At 35.8% G+C, this 27,007-nt stretch overlaps 1 protein-coding gene across 5 annotated transcripts in view; it reads left to right on the plus strand.

The window, feature by feature from the left end:
- Positions 1–27,007, plus strand: part of msn (serine/threonine-protein kinase msn) — a 566,215-nt gene that overhangs the window by 276,354 nt on the left and 262,854 nt on the right. For all 5 annotated transcript variants that reach the window (XM_090413541.1, XM_090413543.1, XM_090413544.1 and 2 more), the window contains exons 14-16: positions 3,492–3,667; positions 11,841–12,007; positions 19,619–19,887. In XM_090413541.1, coding sequence (XP_090269667.1) covers positions 3,492–3,667; positions 11,841–12,007; positions 19,619–19,887 — 612 coding nt within the window. The remainder of the gene's footprint in view (positions 1–3,491; positions 3,668–11,840; positions 12,008–19,618; positions 19,888–27,007) is intronic.

Consider the following 27,007-nt stretch of genomic DNA (forward strand, 5'->3'; position numbering starts at 1 on the left):
TATTCAGGTTTCAAACAGGAACTGGTTAGTAATCTTTTACAGACTTAAAACATTCCTCCACTTTTTTTCTGCTAAATCCTTATTGTCCAGTTTTGCATTTTGAAATGTGCCTTCATCATCATTTGAAAGTACCTGCCATTCAAGAAATTTATCTTCCTTTTTAGTGTTGAATATTATAGTTTTTCCTTTCTCTGATCATTATTGCTCTGAGATAACATTTTGTAATCATTAAAGTATCTATCTCGCCTATTTGTCTTTTTTGCCTCACCAACTCCAATTATATTCACATTGTATTTCTGTGATTCCTCAGCTAGCCTCACTTCTTTTTTGTTGCAATAAAAGCACTTTTGATAGTGCTTATCTTCAGTTCTGCTGAGTTAGTTGTTGCAGTTACTGATTTTTCACTGTTAAAGCCAGACTATTCCAGCTGACATATCATTTGATATGTCAGCTGGAATAGTCTGGAATATCTCTACCATTATATTTGTTTATGGTTTAAGTCAGCACAGATATCAGATTTGGTCAGCTGAGTCCAAAATTTCTAATCTGCCCTCATTTGTTTAGTGTCAAAGGCAGATGAGTTTTAAAAACATAATACACCATGAGAAATTGAGAATCGGACATTAGATAAGAACTCCTGGTTAGTGCATTCACTCATGTGAATCCTGCCAAATAAGGTTTTTAAACATACAGGCCATTAATATAGTACTGTAATGCTACCCATTACATGGCCATACCATACAAGCTGGCTATTTAGATGTCGCTATCCACATACTGTTTCTGGAGAGCTACTTTTTGTTATTTAGCTTTTAACCCTCAAGTGACTCATCTGTTGAACGAAAATATTTCTAGACTTTTTATTGAATATAACCGTTATTATTATTAACACACGTGCATTTAGACAGAATCTGACTCATCTTGAATAGCCCACATTGTTAGTTACATATTTCTGATCATGTCTTGTGACTACCTCTAGCAATCCATCTCATCATGAAAAAATTCCTTTAGCATTGTTTTATTGATTCTGTACATGAGAGGTGGAAGAACCTATAAGCACATCACTGTCACATGTGGGCACAGGTGAGGGTTGGGAAAGAGATTTATTGGCATTTTTCTGGTTGTAGTTATTTGGGAATACTTAATGAGGAAGGCCGTTCTAGAGGTATGTGGAATAAAAGAGGAAAAGGAGATATGTGTTCACTGTTGTTGCAGTTGTAATGAAAAGGGAAGCTAGCAGAAACAGTACATCTTTGAGGTAGAAGTTGAAGTAAGTCTGGTGGGGGGGGGGGCTGTGAGGGTAATCTGTGAGCCAAATTGCCCTCCTTTGGACCATAAAGAATTTTTAAGGTTTTTAGGTGCACCATTCCAAAAATGCAAGTAATGTTCTAAGGATGGGCAGATTTTGGATTTGTCTACTTAACACACCTGGGCTGGTAGTGAAAAATAGCATCTTAAGTGGAAGAGAATATCTAATTTTTTAGCAGTGAAGAAGTTATTAATTTGATGTGTTTATGCCTAGAGAGTAATCTGAGTTTAAATCTGGATCACCCAGTCTAAACAGGGTGATCCTGTTTTTGTGTTTTGATTTGTGTGTTACTCTTAGTAAATACACAAATCACCAGGTGTGAGGGGGGGGGAAGGCAAGACTGAGTTTTAGTGGCATTAAAGGTGACCAGATTGTCCTTGCCCCATTGAAGGATCTTATAGAGATCAATCTCTAAGGTACTGATTGAAGATCTTGAATCAGGAATGTATGAGCACTGCATGATTTGTCAAATGAATAGAGTGCACTGTTACCAGGAATATGGTTAATGGTGATTTCAGAGTAGTTTAAAACAAGGAAGTAAATGATAGAACATCCTGTGGCACTCTGACACTCTGTGGATCTCTCTTTCTCTTCTAGCTTTGTTGGCAAAGCTAGAAGAGAAAGAGAGATCCAACCACCATGACCTGCAGTGAACAACCAGAGAAAGCTAGCTGCCCAATTACAGATAAAGGTAGTAGACCAAAGGATGGCAGTTTGTTTAGCAGATCTCGATGCCAGACATGATCAGAAGCTCTGGAAATGTCAAGAGTGACAGCAGATGTTTCTCCAAGCTTTCCGTGGTACTTTTTTAGTGGTGGGTGATGTAAGCTAAGAGTTCAGCCATGGATCTTCTTTGACAGAATCCATATTGATGGTTACTGATTAACTGGTTGGCCCCTAAGTAGTGTGAGAAGTTGACTGTTGATGACTTTCTCTCTCTCCATTATTTTTAGAGAGGATTAAGAGGATGCTGATTGGTCAGAAGTTTGACAGACTTTTATCTCCCCCTGTTTGGAATATTCAGGATACATGCTTGCATGCGGTGGGATAAGTGTCTGCCAAGTACAAAAGATTTTAGAGGTGATACAGGATAGGTGTTAGTTTTTGAGCACAACATTTGAGCCATTTGGAGAGATGCCATCAGAACCAGGTGGCATAAAGACATCAGAAGAATACTAAACAACTTGTTCTTTAAAAATGAACTACCTCTGAGTATGAAACTGTGGTTTTTGATGCAAGTCACTTTCTTTATGCTGAGTGTTTTTAACTGCCTTAGTACACTTTCTGTTGAACCAAGTTGGGAAAGTTTATGAGAATTTAGGATAGAATGAATGAATGAATGCCTTCATGCAGATGAGGATAATTTCTATAACTCACTCAGAGCAGGTGTTTGGGTCATCCCACTTGATGCCATTATATGCCAAAGGACACAAGGTTGGGCACGGTTAAAGGAATGACATTCTGTGAGAGAGGAGACTTGCCTAAGATTATGACATGAGTTATCAATAGTAGTGTTCATCTCTGGTGTATCTGGAAGAACTAGCTAAAAATAGAGTATTTGGAGAATGAAGAGGGTTATCAGTAATTTGAGATAGTCAGAAGTATAATATGCTTTAGGTCATTGCTTATAGCAAAAACTTCTGCTTATTGTATAGCATTGACAGTGATGTTGGAAAAAGGAGCCAGTCGGAGTTGTGGATATTGAAGTTCACTTAGTAAGATGAGTTTATTATTTGGATAAGTTGAATTGCAGATGGTTGAACATCATGTAGAGGAAGGTGAACAGTGAATTCCTTAATGTTTCTTGGAAACAATAGAGAGAGAGAGATTTTCAAGTTTTTAGATATATTTGGCAACAATGCATGGTCATATTAGATTTATTTTGTCTTGATCATCTGTGTACAAATATCCACTTTGGTGGATGAAATATAATGATTGTGTATTTGAGATATTTACCAAATCCCTGATTCCATCTTAATCTATTTTTGTTTTATTGTATTTGACCATTATCACTATCAAAAATTATGAAGTTATTATTAGAGAATACAAACTCCATAAATAATTGATAAGTTATTCCTCTTATTTAATATACCTGTATAAAACTACACTGATATCAGGAGATATGTTATATGCAGCATTGCTCATGTGAGTAAACATAAGTAACAATTTCATTACTGTTAAACAGCTCATCAGAAGCAGTTGAACAAGATTCCACCCTTAGAAGAAATTATCATGATGATAGTGGAACACTAACATCTAGTGGACCTCATCCTAGTTCTAGTAATGTCCAACAAACAGTTCCTTCTGTTGAAACTCCTGCTCCACCGCCTCGACCACCAGTGCCACCACAAAGGCTAATAGGTTTGTAAAATTTGTCTGGCAAGTTCTTTTCTAATTATCAACCCCTTCCATTATTTCATTTTGCATTATAGAGGGTCTGTATAGATTGAAATGAATAGTTATATTTTTTAATATAATTTTGGCTTAATTTTCTTACTTCAAGAATTTTAGAAAAATTATATATATATATATATATATATAGTCAAGCCACGTTCTGTTTTCAGTAAACACAAATGATGAAGGTCGTCAACATGAGATAAACTGGACAACAACCCCAAACCTTCATATATGCTGTGATGAGGTAGAGCGACGCATAGTCGAGTCTAAGGAAATTGTTATGGACCCTCATCACATAAATAATAACCTTAGCTATAATCTACCGGACTCTTTCAGCTCTGCTTCCGATACACGTGTGAAATCAGACGCACGCAACTACTTAACAATAGAACTTCAACACGGACTGTAGCTACAATTCAAAGCTAACTGAATTTTATAATAGTCGTTTTATAGTGATACGATGTTTCTTATAGTGTTTACTTGCTTTCTATGTTCCCATGCCTGAAGAAGTCGGACAATCCGATGAAACAGGTTGTGTTTTGAATAAATTTAATTGTTATTCTAGTCTCGGTTATAGTCAGTATATATATATATATATATATATATATATATATATATAATTTAACTTTATCCAATTATATACTTGCTTCACTAATGGATCACTTTCATAGTTTTTGGAATGATAGGTTTCAAGCACCTTACTTAATGTTATAATCTACTGTGTAATTTATTTATAAGTATTATGAAAATAACAAGTATTATTATTTATATATTTATTCTCATAATACTTATTTATCATTTTCAGAAACCAAGTACTTCACTACTTAGTTTTTTAGGAAAATGGTTTTGTATAGACACTATTCTCTAAGAATCATCCTGGTGAAAAATTAGCAAGCTCAGTAGACTTGGAATATACAAATGCTGAGTAGCCTCTTTATTAGATAGATTCACTTAAGAGTGTGTATAACACTCCTCCTGTACTTCAAAATAGTCCAATCATTGGGATTGTTATATTAATTTGTGAAGTGTTAGAAGCTAGTTGTTTCTAAGCTCATGCATGTTTGATTATAACATTGAACCAAATTAGACTGCAAGAGATCTATATCTGATACCAAATGCCGCAGATGCTCATTCGGGTTGCGATCCAGTGGGTGGAGCATGGTAAAGTAACCTTCATGGTCTTTGAACAATATCTTAACCTTGCCCACTGTCATGTTGGAAATAACCATTACACTGTGAGTATATTTTGTTTAGCCACTAACTTAATTTATTCACCAACATCCCGGTAGAAGAAGTTATCAACATTTTACACAATCTGTATCCTCAAGATACTGCTAACCTCTTCAGTCATTGCCTCAAATTCAATTTCTTTAAATGGAATGGCACTATATATGAACAACTAACTGGCTGGCTATGGGCAGTTCCCTATCTCCTCCATGCTATTCATGGAGAAACTAGAAAATGACATCCTTTCCCGATTAGACACTAAGCCTGGTGGAGGTATGTTGATGATGTTATTATAATTTGGAGAAACACTAAAACAAACAGCGCTTTTTGACTTTCTAATAAATATAAATTCCTTCCATCAGAAAATGAAATTCACCTTGGAACTTGAGAAGAATAGACAACTACTATTTTTAGATACCCTAATTAAAAAACAAGCAGATGGGCCCATCAACCTTAAAGTCTACCGTAAACCAACCCATACTGGACGTTATCTTCACTTCTCATCTACACACCACATTTCTCAAAAACTTAGCATCATACACATGTTCACAAATAGAGCCACCAGCATCATATCAGAAGAAAAAGACCTCCAGGATGAATTAACTCGTATATCACAGATCCTGGCAAACAATGGCTATCCAAGAAAATTAATTAAAAAGATACTTCATAGCAACCCCACACAACGATCTGCCAAGGCTCAATATAAATCCTCAATTGCCATCCCTTAATCAGAAACAGTGTCAAAAAAGATTGCGACACTTTTCAAACCTTTTGAAATTAGCGTAACTTTCAAACTGATCAAGATGATCCAAAACACATTAAGGTCACCAAAAGACAGCAATGCCTTCTTCAAATACGCTGAAGTATACAACATCCCTTGCTCTTGTGGTTTAAACTATGTAGGTCAGACATCTGTACCGTATCAATCCACTATAGGTGGATTGATACGGTACAAAGTGCGTTAGACGATAGAAATATAAGATATGATAATGTTGGAGTCTTGACAAGTAACAGACTGATTTGGAGGAAAATTGTAGATAGGAAGTTAGTAATGATGTAAATTTTTCATGTAGTACTGTCATATCCTGTACACCCCTTGAGGGTACATGGCAGGAATTTGATGATGAGGTCAGACATCAAGAAGTCTTGAAAAAAGGAACACGTCAGGGATGTTAAAAACAACATAGATAGTTCTGGATTAGCCCTCCACTTCTTCAACATAAGCAACACCATTGAATGGGACAAAATTCCATGCCTTATCTAGAAGATTTCTGGCGTCGCAATTTCAAAGAAGCCGCAGTGGTTCTCTGTTCTGAAAGCAGCCTAAACAAAAATCAAGGAATGATCCTGCCTGACATATGAAAAACCCTAATAAGATCGCTGAGCTTGCCACAATTTAATTTTGCTGCAAACTACAGAGCGTGCACACACACAATAACTAATGAAACACACTCTCCATGCATATGATGTTACACATCTTTTTAATTTATGTTATATTTTATATGTTTGTTCTATGTAGTAGCGACTTTGAGTTGTCTTTACCGTTTTGTATACCCTGAAGAAGCCAAACAGCCCAGTTGGTGAAACTTGTTGGCATAATTTATCATTAAATTCATTGGTCCATTAAAACACCCAGTGTAATCTTATTCTAAAAATAACCATTACACATTGGTGGATACTACGAACATAAAAGGATTCATTTTATTGGCAGCGATGCTTCGGGTAAGCTTTAGAATTTTAGTATAACCTCCACTGGTATGAAAGAGCCTAACATATGCAAAATAAACACTCCTCACATAGTCAACATTGACATCCTGCAATGTTGTACACCATGCTAATGTGGAACGTGTGGAAAGCTAGATCTGTTATGCTGCTCGGCTGTCTTTTCCATTTACAGTCATTCCTGTAGTTAGAGCTGCTTGTTTATAGCCAGCAGTGATAGAACTCAGTATGCATACCCTTTTATTCTATTATGACTGAGTCCAATGCATCATTCTGATCTTATCAGAGACCTTCCAGGGAGTCAAGGACTCGAGAGAGGCCATATATCACCCATGCCAGCTATCATACCTTCACTTAAAATTATTCATGCTGGATGTACTCGGCTTGTTGGAGGTCTGATGTGGTAAATGTCACGTTTTGTCTCTAGAGCAGTGGTTGTCTTTTCTGTCCTCCTTTCTCCCTTCATACAGTCTGCACGATATCCTTCATGGATATGCTAAACATTAGAAATGAATCCCACCAGGCATATAGGAACACTTTGGGAAAATTTGGATAAAAGGGCAAAGCTAATAATAATGGTAAGTATTTACTAGACTTCTGCTCAGGACACTAACCCGTCATTACTAGCACCCTTTTTCAACATAAAGATGTGCACAAATTCACATGGAGAGAAGAGACACAAGAAATAAGAAAAGCCTCATTGACTACATCATTGTTGATAGTGATGTAATAATGCTGGTTCAGTATACAAGAGCACACAGAGGATTTGAAATTGAAAGTGAACATTACTTAGTACTAAGCAGGATAATAATGGATATCACATTGTAAAGAACAATATTTAAGAAAATTTTAAAAAGAATTAAAGTTGAACAGCTTTTGCAGATAAACTGTAGACTCAACTATGCAAACATTATTAAATAAAATTTAAAACAGTTTGAAAACTGCTTCAAATTTCACTGGCAAACTCTGTGGCAAACTCTGAAGAAGACATTGATTGATTTAGCTCGGTTTTGGAGGTATGTGATGAAGTTGTCTGTAAGGATTGAAAAATAAGAGCCCAATGATGGACACATGAAATTAAAGAAGCAGTCCTGGAAAAGAAGAAAGCATACCAAAAGTTCCTAGCAAATAAGTTGGCAGATGCTTTAAAAGAATACAGAGAAAAAACATGTATGAGAGCTAAGCTGTGTGAAAGAGTAAACTAAGCAAAAGTCATGGGAAGACTTTTGTAAGAATATAGAAAATAAATATGAGGAGGGTCCTCACTGTTAGCCTAGTGGCTGTGTGCTTCACAACCATATGCCTGGGAAAGGAGTGACCTGGGTTCAATTCCTGTCACCAACGTGAGGAGCTTAAGGTCTTTCTCAGATGTAGCCAAGTTAGCCAGTCTTGGGCATGGACATTAGGGTTTTTTCCTCCCACAAGCAGGCAAACTGGCTCCATGAACACATGCAGCTACAGCTATAGAATATACTGGAAGGCTTAGGGCTAGTCACCTTATCCTTTGGACTGGTACGACATAGCTCTGTAACAGGCCAGTAGGCCTAACATGTAGAAGGGAGAAGAATATGAGGAAGGTGGCAAAATGTTCTGGAGGTTGTTGTTGTTCAGTGAAGTTCTTCCACAAAACAAAACGATATCATTAGTGCTATATCTGATGTGGTTAAGGATGCTATAAAAAAATAAAAGAAATTGCTACCCTACATTTGTGGCCATTATTCTGGATGAAACCTCTGATGTTATGTCAAAATCGGAGCTATCAACCACTTTCCGTTTTGTCTATAATGGGCAAATACGTGGAATGTTCATTGGATTTACATACGTAAGTGATGATAGAACGTCTAGTGGTTTTTTTTAAACTTGTTATAAACAGAGTTGAGGAATTTAATATCAAGGACAAGTCAGTCGGCCAACCGTATGATGGTGCCTGTGTAATGAGTGGCTGTATTAATGGCTTACAGAAGAAAGTTATTTAGGCATATCAAAGCTATCAACCACTTTCCGTTTTGTCCATAATGGGCAAATACACAAAATGTTCATCAGATTTACACACATGAGTGATGATAGAACGTCTAATGGTTTTTTTAAACATGTTATAAACAGAGTTGAGGAATTTAATATCAAGGACAAGTCAGTCGGCCAACCTTATGATGGTGCCTGTGTAATGAGTGGCTGTATTAATGGCTTACAGAAGAAAGTTATTGAGGCATATCCTTCAGCAGTCTTAGTTCTGAAGCAAAGCCTCTCAAATATCAAGGAATGTAGATTTGTTTTTCCAAACTATCAATGCATTGGTGGCATATTTTTCTAAATCATTGAAAAGAATGAATGCTTTGCAAGATTTTGTCGCTAAAAATTACTCTCCGTTGCACCAACCAGATGGAGCTTTACTTCCTGTTTAACAAACACAGTAAAACATCACAGAAATCAACTCATTGAATTTTTTGAACACAGTGGAGAATTCTGGGGAACGGGACGTGTATGCTATCAAAGCTCATGGTTTTTTGCATTTCTTGCAAGATTTTCAAACAATTTTGTTGCTAGAAATTTTTTCTGTTTTATTAAGTTATATACTGATATCTTGAATAATATACTGCAATCTTTATCCTGTGATATATTGTACTGTTTTAAAAAAGTACATGACACTATGAAGCAACTTAGGAATGTCAGGGAACATGGATTTGATGGCGTTTGGGTTTCTGTATCAAAGGGGGAAGCATACAGTTGATGAGTCGAGACCTAAGAGATGAAAATGATTGGAAGAGATGGAGAAGAACATGTGCCTTTGATTATACCAGGGAATAGTCGACTGCATGTGCTTGGGAGAAGAAAGATACTCTTCACTTTTGAAATTTTTTCAACTCCTTTGTAGTGAAAAATATTGTCAGTATGCAAAAATGTTTTCTGATGGTATTTTAGAAAACTTAAAAGGATTTCTATGACTACATTCGTTGAAAAATGAACTGAAAGTACTATTTTCTTCTGAAGAATTTGCCAGGAAACCAGTACATCACCTATTAAAATTCATACAAGAAAATCGACTTCAGGTTACATTCAAGGAAATTTATAAGTTAGTAGAACTTGTCATGTCAATACTTTACTCTGCTGCTACAGTCGAGTGTTCTTTTTCGGCTATGAAGAGAATACATATGTGTTATAGAGGAACACAAACACAGGAAAGGCTGTGCGGCCTAAGCTTAATCATTATTGAGAAGACATTGATGATGGAACTGAAGGAAAAACCTTCATTTTATGATGATTAATTCTCATTAATCATCATTTAGGAATTTCTTTAGGAATCATAAAATGATAATTTTATGATTCCTAAAGAAAAACAGCAGATTGGAACTTGTGTATAAATAAAGTAAGTAAAACAAGTTATTTCAGCCTTTCTTTGATTCAGTCCAGAAAAATAATAATTTCTCAAATGATTCCTGTGTGAATTATATATGGCTGTATTTAAAAATCGTATCAAAATTCAAATTATCCCTGTCTCACTCTAGTATTTGCCAATGATAATCTAATCTCACCAAGAAGCGTAAACCTTTCGTTTGTTTCTCAGAAAAACAGTGCACTTGAAGCATAGCTATTGTGCATTTGACTTTTATGCTTTCCATATTTAAAATTATATTAACATGTTGGCATGTTCGCACCTGGGTGTCTGTCGTTCCTTTATTCCCTGGGAGGTACTAGCTTTTAGCGTACGTATGCTGCTTCTGCATTGAGCATATTAAGCATTTTCACAAAGCTTATATGGCATGTTAGTCCGTCCATGGTAGAATTTTATTTCTAAAATGAACATTTGTTAATTTTGCTTAAAATTTGTTAATGTCACGTAAATACTTTACGCATCAACTGAGAGTTTGCTTATGGAAAATACACCTCTCTGATGCCAAGTTCACTAGTACTGAGAGTTTTTGCTCTCTTAGGTTTCTGCCTAGTCTCTGACAAAAACCAATGAGTTTGAAACAGCTATCAGACTAGTGAAACCTATCAAAATGGAAATAGAAGGCAATTTACGGCGCTTTTAGCATTTCGTGCTTTTCCTAGTAGATTTGGCTAGGGCAACTCGTAGTATGGCTGTGGTGTATTCACGCAAGCTCTCTGGTCAATTTTCACATGAAACTTTTATAGTTTCTGTATTCAGCTTTGAAATGATGTTGGTATTAGTGGCTGTTTATTATTGGTTAGTTATTTATACTTTGCAAACAAATCTCTTTTCCTCTTCTCATCCTTTTTTTTTTAATTTTTTTTTAATTATGGCATCATAAATTCACTTATTCATGTCTAGACTTTATAGGATCACATTCTATTTGCTCTGCCCAGCAATTTATGGGACACACATATCACAAATGTTAATTATTAATAATTCATTTGCCATTAATGAAAGTATTTCTAGTCACACTTATTCTTTCCTTTCATTTCCCATTCTCACGTCTTATGGTTCACATATTTTCACCTTTGAGTAATTCAAATATACCAACCAAATAGAGCATTCTAATTGATTGTTGTTTTCTAATGAATCCTAAAACAAACAGATTGCCCCACCCCCACTCTATGCTGATTTGGTTACAATTAATTGATAAATTAAAGTATTCAAAGTTATCCTACAATTAATTGCATTGGACCAATTAAGATAAGTGCTGATGCGCTATGCACTCTCAAAACTTTTATGTATCAATAAAATTGCAATCATACGGTCAAATTGATGTGAATGTTTTAGCAGCGTGGGTTGCATAAACCACACGAAATGGGCACGCAATGCCACTGGTGTTTATACCATGACACTTGATCAATAGTTTTCCCATTGAGTGTCAGTTTCATTGATGAAGTTGGATGTTTAATGATGACCATGTATTTCATCTTGTTGATGTTTATATTTATTCCCATTCTTTGGCTTTCTATGTTTACTCCATCAATGAGTTTTTGGAGATCCATGATGTTATCTGTAATTAGCACGGTGTCATCTGCATGTTGTAGGTTGTTAACAATGGAAAGATTGCTACTTGATGATTGATGGTACTTAATTCTCATAAATGCCCATTTTGATTTGATTGTTTTTTATCACTATCATATGCTAATTTGATAGAGATTAAAATCAAAAATTCTGATACATAAATTCAAATTTAAAAATTCCTTCTGTTTTGTGTTTTTTATTATATAATTTAATTTAGTTTTAATTCAACAGTTGTGCCTGACCCTCCCCCACCTAGCAAGCCACTTCCTCCAATTCCAGGTGAAGAGAGGAAAGAAAGGAAGCCTGCAACCCCACCTAGAAATCAACAGTTAACTCCACCAGCATTGCCACCTAGTAGAAATGCAGCTTTGTTTAAACCACCTGTTAGGAGACCTGAGGTCAGTTGCAGTATTTTAATATCTGTTTTAGTTACATGTTGCTTTTTTTAAAATATATTTTGAAATCTATACCTTCTATTCTATATGCTGTACAAGAATATTGTTCATTAAAAGGACATGCTGAAAAGTTGTGATAATCGCCATGAAGGAATTGAGGTAGAACCATGTAACTTTATTCTACATATTCCCCACAAGGTGTTATATACTTGTTACGAACACATAAGCCTTTCCACACGTCATGTGATATGGTTTCTGCAGCAGTTCAGCTGGTTTAGAATTTGAACTGAAGAAGCTGTGAAACTTCTGGTTTTAAATAATTTATGGTTCAAAATATTAGTTACTGTTATAATTATAATATGCCAGTGTAATACAAAATTTTTACATTACTAGGTATGCTGAATAGTTATAATTTCCATGATGGAATTAAGGTAGAATCACATAACTTACACATTATTCTACATTTTCTCCTCAAAGTGTTATACACTTGTTACAACGCTGCTGCATCATTTGCAATCCTCTGAGAAAAAAGTCTTTCCCCTTGTTGCACAAACCAGTCCTCAGCTGTAGATATGACTTCATCTGTGGTATTTGTTCCTTTCAAGTCTTTAAATTTGTAAATAGGAAATAGTCAGATGGGGAGAGGTCTGACAAATCAGGTCTCACAATACACAATGAGCAGACATTGAAAGCCCATTGTGTATTGTCTGTTGGGTTTTGTTAGCAGTTTCCCACAGCATTTTTCCTTCAATATCTCTTTCAGTTCCTTTAGAGTTGAATAAACTGCTGCTGCTGTAACAGTTTCACATTTTTTGAGTTACTTGGTAAGGATTACATAATCCCTATCCCAAAAGACAATGGCAAGAACCTTCCCTGCTGACTTTTGCATTTGGAACTTCTTTGCTCATGGAGAACCTTTGTGTCTTCGTTCCACTGACTGCTGTTTGGTCTTTGGGTCATAGTGATGAAGCCATGTTTAAACAGTCACGATACAAGCCAAAAAATTTGCACCTGATTTCTTAAAATGACCCAAAATCTCTTGAGATGACAGCACACATTATCTCTTTTGGTTGGCATTCAAACATTTGGGGAACCACTTCTCTGAGAGCTTCTGCATGTCCAGATGTAAGTGGATAATGACCCTAACTCATTCCCTGGATATTCCCATAGTCTTTGCAATGTTTTTGGCTGGTATTTGCGTATCATCAGGGATCACGGCATGCACTGCATCGAAAATTTCAGGTGTGATTGCTGTGTATGATCTTCCTAAGGGCATCTGTTATCTCAGGATGCCCAGTTTTAAACTTGGCCACCCATCTAGCAAATGTTGGATATTCTGGGGCACAGTTCCCTAAAAGTCTCATTAAAAGTTTGGTGATTCTCAGTTGCAGACTTTTCTTGAAGCATTAAAAACTTGATGATGGTCCGCACCACTGTGTTTTCAAATTTCTTCAAAACCTCTGACGTATCTTCTTAATGTATCCTAAAAGAAAAAGAAGAAATTTTTGCAATTTGATGGAACATGAGGATTACAGGGTTTGAAGATATGTTCTTTCTTGTGGTTATATCAGTTGCTTTAATATTATTTTTGTTAGATCAGTACTGGAGCAAATCTGAAAACACACCCCAACTCAACATTACCAGAGTTAAAGATTGGTACTATCAACATAAGAAGCCTGAATGGCAAAGAAATGGAGCTAGCGGAGGAATTAGATAAGTACCAGTTCGACATAATAGGGGTGACTGAAACAAAAAAAGACAAAAACTGGTGAGATCTTTCTGAGCAATAAATACAAAATGTTATATTCAGGCAATGACAATCAAGGAAAAGAAGGAGTAGCCATAGTATTCAACACAAAATACGAGGCTAATCTTCTTGAATGGCAGGCAGTGTCAAGTAGAGTGATTTGGGCAAATATCAGAATGGGGAACTGGACAATGAGACTTATTTGTGCGTATGGTCCCACAGAAGGCTCTACTAAGGTAGAAGTGGAGGAATTTTTTGAGACTAGAGAGCTACTGACACAATGAAAAAGGAAAAATTGGTCCTTGTTGGGGATCTACATAGCAGAGTAGGAAGTGATTGTCAGACATACAAAAATGTTTTGGGAAAATTTGGAGAAAAGAGCAAAGCTAATAATAATGGCAAATACCTGTTGGATTTCTGCTCAGGACATGGACTGGTTATTACTAACACCATGTTCCAACATAAAAATGTGCACAAATTCACATGGAGAGAAGAGGCAAGGTCTCATTAAAGAAAAGTCTCATTGACTATATTATTGTTGATAGTGATGTTTTCTCCCTGGTGCGGGACACCAGAGTGTACAGAGGATTTGAAATTGGAAGTGATCACTATTTAGTCTTGAGCAGGATATAATTGAATTTCATATTGAAAAGAATTACATGTAAGAAAGTTTTAAAGCGAATAAAAGTTGAGCAGCTCTCAGATGTGAACTGCAGACTAAAATACACAAAGATTATTGAAGGAAAAATGAAAGAGTTTGAAAACAGGGACCAAACCTTTGAGATTCAGTGGCAAGCCTTGAACAAAACCCTGATTGACTCAGCTAGAGAGGCATGTGGTGAAGTTGTCTGCAAGGATAGAAAAATCAGAACTCCATGGTGGACACAGGAAGTTAAAGAGGCAGTGAAGGAAAAGAAGAAAGCATATCAAACTTTCCTGGCAAATAAGTCAGCTTGTGCTCTTAGAGAATACAGAGACAAATGTAAGAAAGCAAAACACTGTGTAAAACTAGTTAAACAAAAGTCATGGGAGGACTTTGACAAGAACATAGAAAATAAATATCAAGAAGGTGCCAAATATTCTGGAGGTTGTTGAAGAAGCTTAGAAATTGAGGAAAGAGTGCTGTAAAAGGAGTTAGAGATGATAATGGTGAAATGAATACAAGAGAAAAGGATATCCTTGAAGTATGGAGTAATTACTTTGAAAATTTGCTAAATGAAACAAGCAGTGATGACAGCACAGTGATAAAAAAACACTGACCAGGAATGCAGTCAAGAATACATATCCATACTTGAAGTAGAAAAAGCCATCAAAGGGTTGAAATGTGGAAAGGCAACAGGAGTAGATGATGTTCGACCAGAAATGCTGAAGTATGGTGATATATGAAGTATGGTGGTATTGCATTACAGACAAGAAAATAAAGGCTTTTAGATAAATATATAAAAATTTAAGAATGGCGATAATAAAACAGGAATTTTCATTTTATACTGGAGGGACTGTGGCCCTTATGGATGAGCTGCCACTGTTCTAGATGGTTATCAGACCTCATCTTTCCCCCCCCCCCCCACCCATAACATATCTTCATGCTTGTCCATGTTCACGATATCACTTTTCTGTTTTGCTTAGAAATATATCTCATGGAGCTTCGATTATGTTTAGATAACAGAAATAAAGAATCCAGATCATAATAGTTAAGACAACAAAGAATTATTGCAGTAGTGATAAGGCATTCAGTGGCATCCACAAGTAGGAAAATGAGATAATCTATTTACAACACCCTTGTCAGACTGCATCTGTTCTGCACAATTTGGTTGTCTGACTTTAGAGTACGATATTTTCTGAGGTATAAGATGCACCTAAGAAATTTAATACAATTTTAATAATTGAATTATGTGCACAAATTCACATGGAGAGAAGAGGCAAGGTCTCATTAAAGAAAAGTCTCATTGACTATATTATTGTTGATAGTGATGTTTTCTCCCTGGTGCGGGACACCAGAGTGTACAGAGGATTTGAAATTGGAAGTGATCACTATTTAGTCTTGAGCAGGATATAATTGAATTTCATATTGAAAAGAATTACATGTAAGAAAGTTTTAAAGCGAATAAAAGTTGAGCAGCTCTCAGATGTGAACTGCAGACTAAAATACACAAAGATTATTGAAGGAAAAATGAAAGAGTTTGAAAACAGGGACCAAACCTAAACTTTAAAGTATGATTTTAAAAAAAAATGGATAAAATAATAAGTAATTTTTAATAGTAAACTGACCTTTCAGAAACCTGCAAAACCCATGTCACTGTCATCTGACTCTTCTCTTCTTCCTCTTGTTCTTCATCATCATCTTCATATAAGAAATGATCTTCACTTCCATCAAGTGCGTTGTTAATTCCACATTTCAAGAAAGATTTAACAATAGTTCGTTCATGCATTCATTCTTCCCTATTCCCGTGTTCTTCTGCATATTTTACAACCTGCAATTTGTAACTTGAAGTATATGAATGTCGCCTGTTTTTTTCCATCACTAAAATCTACGGGGAAATATCAAACTGAACACAAAATATTTCAACACGTCAACTCAATACTGATAAACATCGGTAACTGATTACTCGGATAAGATATTATGAAACTTGAATAGGGACTTTCCGTTGTTAGCCAATGACGCACTAGAAGTCATGTGAAGGTCACGCATCAATTTGATTGCACCATTAACCGCCTACAAAATTCTTGGAACATAAAAGGGAGTGCATATGACTTTGAAAAGAGGAAACAATCTTTACCTTCATTATATAAGACGTACCCCATTTTTAAGGTAAAAAAGTGCGTCTTATACACCGGAAAATACTGTAATAGAAATATTATGAAGATTTGAAGAGAAGAATGCTTAGAATCAAGCAAGTAAAAATATGAGGACTAACAACTATGGTATTAAGTTATACAACATAGAAACTGAGCATAACAAAAAAAAAGTCTGTGATTCCAAGAATGAATTTTTTGGAAATTTGGCAATAATTTTAAGGTGTGTTCTTTCTTTTCATGAAGCTATATGAAACAAAATGCTCATGACAATGTTAACACTGTTTTGGGATTGAAATGCTACCATTTTAGCTACATAATACTAGACAAATGATATTATGGTTTTAATCCTTTATCCGAGCCTAAGCAAACAAAATTTGTGAAGTATGGTCATCACCAGGCTCGTTTGCAGAGGAGCCAAATGATTTCATGTTAAACTGCCTTAGTGTCCCATAATGCAAAGCAAGCGGTGGCATTCCCCTTGTCCGCTTTAGTAATTATTATTTCTTTGTTCTTCCTCAAGTTTCGAATAGCTTTCCTATCATATGGAGTGGTATTAAGTTTTGGTTGTTTTGCTGTTGCTAGGATAATCGTGCTTTGGAATCTAATATCGTTGGCTACAGCTTGTGGTAGCAGGTAGAGACTTTTTTCAATTCCACACATAAAGTCCATTTTAGGAATGTAATTTGGAGTGATTGAAAAGTTAGAAAAGGTATACCAACAATTAGAAGGCCTAGCCATTGGCAGCCCTCTGTCACCACCATGTGCAGACCTTTTCATGGAGAAATTTGAAAATGAAATCTTCACCAACATTACTCCTAAATCTTCAATATGGTGGAGATATGTGGATGATATCTTCATCATATGGCAGGACAACATGGAAAACCTACATATGTTTGTCAATAGAATCAACTCACTCCACAATAAAATCAAATTTACTCTAGAAGTAGAAAACAACGAACAACTACACTTCTTGGACATACTAGTTAAAAGACAAGGTAACAATTTCAAACTGTCCATTTACAAAAAACTTACGGACACTGGACGATATCTACATTACTCTTCAAACCATCATAGATCACATAAACAGAGCATCATTCACATGTCGAGAAATCGAGCCAGAAACTTTATCTCCGACGACGAAGAAGTTCAGACAGAACTGTCCCAAATCGCTATAACACTATCGCAAAATGGTTATCCTCGAAACATCGTCAACAAATTTCTATACAAAGATAACCAACAAGAAAGAACAGTCTGCCAGCAAATTTCAACAGCAGTCATCCCCTTTATGGGTTTAATTTCCACCCAAAATTGCGAGATTGTTAAAAGCCCATGACATCAGGGTTGTTTTTAAACCAACTACTAGCATCAGACAGGTTCTGAGATCTCCTAAGGACAGTGTTCCATTTTATAAATATCCAGGTGTGTATAATATTCCATGCACATGCAGTCTTTCCTACATTGGACAAACTTTGAGAAGCCTGGAAATAAGACAGAAAGAACATGTTGGCGATATAAATCACAACAGAATGATCATCTCCAGTTTAGCACATCACTTTTCAACTTCGAACCACACTATAGACTGGGATTACAGCTCTATGCCCTACATAGTTGATGATTACAGACATCGATTATTCAAAGAAGCGGCAGTAGTGCTATGTACAGGCAGAAACCTAAAGAGAAATCAAAGGCCATACTGAACGATGCTTGGAAAAATCTAATTAATTCTCTCAGTTTAACAGAGCTACAGTATACGAATAATCATATTACGCGTTTGCATGTAACGCGTGTTTGTGATACTGAGTAGAAAGTCACTATTTCATACAGACAAGTCACACGAACATGTTACCTTAGCTACCTTACAGGTAGAAACATTTTTTTGTATTCTTAAACCGTTTTTTCCATTTATCAATTTTTTTGTACTGTGCAAGTTTAAAAAGCTATTCAGTTACTAGCGAAACCGGTAGGCAATATTGTATGAACATACGTACAAATTAAAAATCTACGGTTAGTTTTTCAATAAGCTTATATTTTTTAACATTTTGCGGCCAAAAATATGTATAGTATAATCATTACAATAGTTTCAATTCTATAATATCAGTTGGAATTTTGTTGAAGATATGCATTTAGACACTGCAGGCTTATATAGAGCATCACACATTGCAGAAATGACAGGAACTGCTTGCTTGGACACTTCATAAATTAAAAAAAATAATTAACCAGTATAAAATGTCTTAACCTTTTGTTAACTGAAGAATATCAGCTTTTCATAAACTCTCTTCACAGTTTGCAAAATTTAATTTGAGACAGTCAGCCAAACATCTATTAAAACACAGTGATGCATGTACTGGAGTGTCATGCTGCAGCTCTAAAAACATTATCTTGATATCTACTATCCAAACCATGGCCGATTGCCATGTAGACAAAACGAGATTGAGATGTTATGTTGAACTTGAAATCAAATTCCAACAAATGGCACTGGTGTGTTAAGGGTAGAGAATGAATCTTAACTCGGTCTTTGTAAAAGCTTTTCAACTTGATTGCATTTGAATCTAGGTCTTTCCAAGTATGTGTGTGCATGCAGATGACAAGAATACTGCAGAGGTATATTACTAGTATATGCTGCAGAGATGTATCTGTAGAATATACTAGTAATTTAAACATTAAATTGATACAGTCAGCTTCCATAACTACAATTCTGAGAAATGAATTACTGAGACATTTTAACTGATTTTATGCATTTTATACACTCTTCTGGACAATTAATAAAAACTGATTTTCAGTTGGAAGAGGAATATATGAAAAAGGACATGAGTATGTTAATACTCACTTTTTTCTCCCATTGGTATGACTAGTTTCAAGGTACAGTGCCTGTGAGAAATTTTTTGATAATAGTTTTATCTGAACCACAGGTTGATTGTGTTTCTCAAACAATCAACCTGTGGTTCAGATTTAGTTGGATTTAGGTGAAATATAGTAATATTGGGTTATATAGTTGGAATATAGGATTCAGATACTTGGATTTAGGAAAAAAAGTTGAAAAAGTCCTTAACTAAAAACCTTATATTTTACAGGACTTAGAAATCCTTGCCGCACAGTTAAGTGAACTAGCTGCCAGTGGAAGCAATGTTGCTGGCAGTGGAGGAATAACTGGAGGAAATAGTCCTGTAGGAGGAAGGGTATCTGCAGTGTCAGCAATTAGTGAGTCTTCGAGAATCAACGGAAATTCACCAGATCAACCACCGCCTCCACCAGTGGAATCTGATTCGGATGACGAGGATGATGATGAAGGACAGGTACGGAATGATGGCACTCTACTGGCATCGGATCCACCAAGACCTCTGTGAGTCCTTCAGCATCTGCTGTTTTATGTTTATAATTTAACAAGAAAAAATACACAAATGCTACACAACTTTTTATGTTTTGAGCATCAGTGTAGAGAATTTTTGAATTGTTATACAAATTGCAGTTATTATTGTGATAGTTTGCCAGTTTACTAGTTATGGATGTTTGAATTTCAAAGAACTGGTTTTTATAATTTTAAATTATTTTGCCTCTTTGGCATCTTTATTTTAAGGTAACACAAGTTTTTTTATTTATTTATTATTTTTTTTATATGCACATATTGAAATCTGTATGCTTTTCATTTGACTTATTGAATAGCATTTTTGAGACTGTTGGCACATGATCATAATTCACTGTTTTTTTCATTATAGAATGTTTCACTCTTGTGGGAGAACAGGGAGAATTATGTACCAGCATTAAACAGTATATACAAAAAAACAAAACAAAAAAAAAAGCTAGAATAAAAGATAGTATCATTATATAAAACAAGATAATCACATATTAATATAAAGAGTTTATTAAAAATAAACAATTAAAAAACCTGACAAGTTTCTTACTTCGTAAGACTTACATCATCAGGGATAATGGGGCATAAAAGTTTTACACGACAGAAGCTTATTGACAATTAATTACGCATATTAGATGTTTTTAATAACTTTACAACTGTTAAATAATTGAGAAATCAGAATACAAATGAATACTTGTTCAATCTAAAACTAAGATACTTTTGTTGTCAATAAGCTTTTGTTGTGTAAAACGTATATGTACCATTACCCCTGATATAAGTCTTACGATGCACAAAACTTGTCGGGTTTTTTAATTGTTTTTTTTTTTTTTTTTAATAAACTCTTTATATTAATATGGGATCATATGTTTAAAAACATAGTATTATACAGAAAGTATCTTAGTTTTAGATTGAACAAGTACTTCTTTATGAGATTTTGCCAACTGTAAGATATTTTATTAAATATCATAAGTAAAATATTGAGCTATTTTACTTAAGTACAGGCAGCCCCCGGTTTACGCCTCACTTCCGTTCCTGAAAAAACGGGCATAAAACGAACCCAATTTTAATGGGAGGTACAAAGTTATGTTCCACGCAGTCAAAAAATATGCACATGAAGTATGTGTAACATTATTATATTTAAAGCTTTGATAATATATGCATATATTTGTTAAAATAAAATTATTAACGAAAACAAAACAAAATTATATACAAAAAATATGAAACTTCGAAAAGAAATTACATATTTCTATGTTGAAGTTCCTGGTTTCAGATCACCTGCATTTTTTTTTGAAAAAAGTATCCAGTGTTAACTGCCTAGATTTTCTTTTTCTTTCTTTAAGGAGTGCAGTGCAAGGTCGAGTAGATATGATTACACTACTTTTTACGTTCGCACTCCGTTCCCAATCGTGGTCCATTTCGCAGAGTCAATGTCTCTAGGCTTGCAAGGATACGCTATAAATTGGCTGTTTTTTATATCTCTCAGAGGACCTGCTTCATTTTCTTTCTCCTCATTTGGATGTTGACTTAATTGTTCGGCTAATACTTTTAAGTCTTCATTGGAAAGCGGTTTATCATGGCTCTCTAAGACTTCTGTCACATCTTCAGCTGTAATATTGTGCAATCCCACCTCTCGCGTAAGCTTGATAACGTTTTCAATAGCATTCTCCTCTTGCTCTAATTCCTCGAAGGTCATGCATAAATGCTGGATGAAGTTTTTGCCATGCTCCTTTTAAACACTTTGCTGCCACTTTGTTCCAAGCTGCCTTGATGTTGTTAATGCTCTTCAAAATATCGAATGTCCTCCAGTAGTCTTTAATAGTTTTTCCTGAAGTGTCCAAGACTCTTACAATTTCCATAAATGTTATACGGAGGTAATAGCTTTGAAGATTGATATAATCCCCTGATCCATCGGTTGCAAAAAGTGGTGTTGTGTTTGGGGACATGTAAACAACCTTGACATCCAATGGTGTTCTTACATCAGCAAGGTTATGAGGATGTCCAGGGACATTACAAGATACTTCTAAATCTGGTTAGAAGTATCTTGTAAACAGTTGATTTATTCATAACTGAAAGCTTTGGCTTACCATCATAAAAATATACACTGCTTAGAAAGAAGTCAATAGACACCATAGTGCCCACCTTAATAAGATGTAGGACCTCCTTTCACTGCGATGACTGCAGCAATCCTATGGGACATGCCATCCACAAGCATATGATAGCAATCAAAGAGAATTTTGGACCATTCTTCCTGTAGGCATGTAGCGAGATCCTGGACTGTTGTAGTATGAACTCCCCCTTTATCTCATCTGATGTTACTGAACATCCCACAGATGTTCAGTAGGGATCAAAGCTCTGTGACTGCCAGCCAAGGGGTAATGTTCATGTCCACAAACCATGCAGTTATGGCAGCAGCAACCGTATGACATGGTGCATTGTCTTGCTTAAAGAGACAACCGTCAGTTCTGTAGAAATGTCACAAAGTAGGAAGCATTGCATTGCCCAGAATATTCAGATACTGCTCAGAGTTCAATTTTCATGGCACCACAAACAGAGGTCTGAGGCAAAACCAGGAAAAACAAGACCATACTATCACATTGCCACCTCTGAATTTCATAGTTAGGGTTACACACTCTGGTAAGATATGTTCATCGGACATCTGTCATGCCCACACCTGTCCAACACACTTTCCAAGCTTCCACGTCCCACTGTACATGCTCTTTGCACCACTGAATACAATGCTGCATATTGGTTTGAGTAATGTGGAGCTTGCATATTGCATTCCTATCATGGAAACATGTTGTGAACCTTGGTTCTGAATGTTTTTATGCAGATTAGTGTTCCAGTTGATGCCCAGAACTCCTCATTCAGCATTGTTTGTTGCCCAATGAATTGTAGTTTTTACATATTATCCTTCATAGCACCCTTACCACTCACGTTCTGTGAGTGTTGTGGGTTGTCCTCTGCAGGTAGCAATTGCAGTTGACTCCCTGCACTTCCATTTCAGTATGGTATTACTGATTGTTGACTTGGGATTGCCCAATTTATCAACAGTTTACCAAACAGATAGGCCTGAAACATGACATCCTATCACAGTGCCTATTTCAATCTCTGTCAGTTTCTTTCTCACAGTCATTTCATCCAGACACAGTGTCACTGACTTGGGAGCATCATATTCCTGCAATTTATACTGGCTACAAACATGCGACTCATTACATGGCACGATGCACGTTACCCATGGGAGTGTCCATTGACTTCTTTCCGAGCTGTATAAACTAAGAATCAGTTCTCTCATTTTGATTACAGTTTTTATGCATAATAACCTAGAAAGGTTATTATGCATAAAAAAAACGCATCCGGTAGTAGTCAGCTCTGCCTGGGGCAGAGCTGACTACTACCGGGTGCGTCCCCAGGTGGCGGATCGGGGAACGGCCTTCAGATATGGAGGCTGCTGCGATATAAGCAGAGCAATCTGGCAAATAAGCAGCCATGGACCAACAGCGACTGAGCTATCAGGGCGTGGGGGAGCAGAAGTGGCAACTCTGTCTCGCTTAAAACCTCACAAAGCCCAATGACAACTCGGTGACATGGCGAGTAGTGCCGCCATTAAATAAGTACCTGCTGGGGTCACTGCCCCTGACATTGGGAAGCAGCATTGTCAGTACTGACACAAGGTTGAAGCCAAATGATGACGGAAAAGCTTGTGATCAGAGATTTGCAGATGGCAATATGATTATATTGTGTACGTCTGTAATACTGTGGAGCAGAAAGCAAACGGAGAAACTACTGCTCTACCGTATCTCCAGAACAACCACCATGGCGACAATTGGCCCCAAGTTCCCGGCGTCCCTTAAATGGGACAGGGGTGCGAAGAATCTCCGGGCTCAAAATGGTGTCCACTTTTAAAATTGCAACTTGGAATGTCAGAACTCTGTATGAAGCTGGCAAATTAAGAAATGCCACAAGAGAAATGAAGAGGCTGGGCATCCGGATTTTGGGAATTTGCGAGGCAAGATGGCCAGGATCTGGAAAGTGTCAACAAGATAATACAACAATATATTACTCTGGGAATGATGAGAAGAAACATCGACATGGTGTAGCTGTAATAGTAGATGAAGAAATCAATAAATCAGTACTAAATTGGATTCCATTTTCTGAAAGGATAATGCTGTTACAACTTAAGGGAAATCCCGTTAACATTAATATCATCCAAGCTTATGCACCCACAGCTGACAAAAGTGAAGAAGATGTTGAAGAGTTCTATGAACACCTAAAAGAGATTAAAAACCTAACAAAGAAACATGATATAAACATAGTGATGGGTGACTTCAATGCAATAGTAGGAAGAGGGGGTGATGGAGAAATTGTTGGCGAACATGGCTTAGGCACCAGAAATGACAGAGGAGATCGCCTAGTCCAGTTCTGTCAGGAAGAAGATCTAACAATAGCAAATACCTGGTTTAAACTTCCACCCAGAAGACTGTACACTTGGAAATCGCCTCAAGATAACCAACATAACATTGTCCGAAATCAAATTGATTATATACTGATAAATAAAAGATTCCACAGTAGTATAAAGAGTGCAAAGACTTATCATGTAGCAGATATCTCATCAGACCACAATCCCATAGTTGCAGAAGTACGTCTTAGATTAAAATCAGCTAAAAAATCACAAAAGAAGAAAAAGAAAATTGATGTAGAAAAACTGAAAGACCCGAACATAAATAAAACTGCCAAGACACAGCTTAACCTGCGATTACAACAGATTAACATAGAAGAAAATAAAAGTGTGGAATCTCTTTGGAATAGCTTAAAGAATGCCATCGTAACAACAAGTATTGAAGAAGTAGGTTATGTGAATAATATAAAACAACAGGAATGGATGACAGATGAGATTCTTTCTCTTATTGATACAAGAAGAATGTACAAAAACTATATATCTGTTTCTGTATACCTAGCCAGGTATACAGAAACACATAACATCATCAAGAAAAAAATAAAAGAAGCCAAGGAAAATTGGATGAAAAATTTATGTACTGAAATTGAACTGCTTCAGAAGAAACATGATAATTTCAATCTGTATAAGAAAATCAACGAAATTTCCGGAAAACTGAGGAAAAAAAGCAAATAGTGTCTCTAAGAGATGAAAATGGAAAAATAGTTCTAGAAGAAGAGAATAAAGCACAGATTTGGATAAAATATGTAACAGAACTTTTCAATGATACTAGACAGAAGCCTATAAATATCAAAGATAACATTCAAGGACCAGCAATCATGAAATGCGAAATAGAGAATGCTATACGAACAAGTAAAACAGGAAAAGCCAGTGGACCAGATGGTGTGCAAACAGAATTTTTAAAATTAATAGAACCAGATAACATCAAACTTCTTGAAAAACTATTTAATGAAATATATGAAAGTGATGAATTTCCATCAGATTGGCTCAAATCTACATTTATCACTATCCCAAAGCGAATTCCTGTGGTGACTTCCGACTTATTAGTCTAATGAGCCAAACATTAAAAATATTTTTGAAAGTAATTCAGAATCGCATTTATAGAAAAAGTGAAGAAACTCTAAGTGAAACACAATTCGGCTTTCGGAATGGTTTTGGTACTAGAGAGGCCCTTTTCTGTACCCAAATATTGATACAAAAATGCATAGAAAAACAGAAATCTGTCTTCGTGTGTTTCATAGATTTTGAAAAAGCATTCGACAAAGTCAGACACACTAACTTAATAGAGGTCCTTCAACAAACAAAGCTAGACGAACAAGACATAAGACTAATAACAAATCTGTATTGGAATCAGTCAGCTACCGTTCAATTAGACAACATTACCACCAGTGATATTAACATCAAAAGAGGAGTGAGACAAGGATGTGTACTCCCACCACTCCTGTTCAACATATACGCAGAGGTAATCTTTAAAAAAGCATTGGAAGCATGTTCAGAGGGAATCACAATAAATGGAAAGATTGTTAACAACCTATGATATGCAGATGACACCGTGCTAATTGCAGATAACATTATGGATCTCCAAAAACTCGTTGACAGAGTATACATAGAAAGCCAAAGAATGGGAATAAATATAAACATCAACAAGACAAAATACATGATCATCAGCAAACATCCAGCCTCATCAATGAAACTGACACTCAATGGGAAAAATATTGATCAAGTGTCAAGATATAAATATCTTGGTTGTTGGCTTAATGAACGGTGGGATCCAGAAATAGATATAAAGACAAGGATTGAAGTTGCACGGCAGTCCTTCATGAAAATGAGAACACTATTCTGCAATAAAGACCTAAACATGGAAGTCAGATGCCGAATGCTGAAATGTTACGTGTGGTCTATTCTGCTCTATGGAGTTGAAACATGGATATTGAAGGTGACAACCATCAAGAAAATCAAAGCCTTTGAGATGTGGCTATACAGAAGAATGCTAAAGATATCATGGACAGAAAAAATTACCAATGAAGAGGTCTTAAAATCCATTGGCAAAGCTAAACATCTTGTACAAATAATCAAGAAACGAAAAACATCATATCTTGGCCACATCATGAGAAACAGCAAATACCAACTTCTACAAACTATTTTGGTAGGAAGAATTGATGGCAAAGGAACTAGAGGAAGAAAAAGAATATCATGGTTTGACAACATCAAGATGTGGACAGGAAAGAGCAGTGCACAACTGCTCAGATTAGCACAAGACCGCAGTTTGTTCGCCAAGATGGTCGCTGACCTTCGATAGAAGATAGCACAATAAGAAGAAGAACCTAGAAAATTAAAACTAATCTTGGGTTTTACTTTTTATTAGTCATTGCGAATAAAATCAAATTAGAAGGCTTATGTAAAACAGTGAAAGTTTTGATGAAGATGTTAATTAAAAAAATATTAAATATTTGTTTTTTATTAACAATTCCATTTATGTATGCTGTCTTTTTTGTTATACCCTATGCATTAAAAATAGAATGGTTTAATTTCTGATTTTTCATTAGTTATGCAGTATATCATGAACAAAGTGTAAATCATAACATGCTAGTGTCAAATGCATACACAGCTGTTTCATGTTGAAGTTTCTAGAACAAAAAAACTACATGAAACTGGAAT

Source organism: Typopeltis vanoorti, chromosome 24 (assembly GCF_054136105.1).
Source record: "Typopeltis vanoorti isolate ZY-2024b chromosome 24, IOZ_Tvanoo_1.0, whole genome shotgun sequence".
Classification (NCBI taxonomy): Eukaryota; Metazoa; Arthropoda; class Arachnida; order Uropygi; family Thelyphonidae; genus Typopeltis; species Typopeltis vanoorti.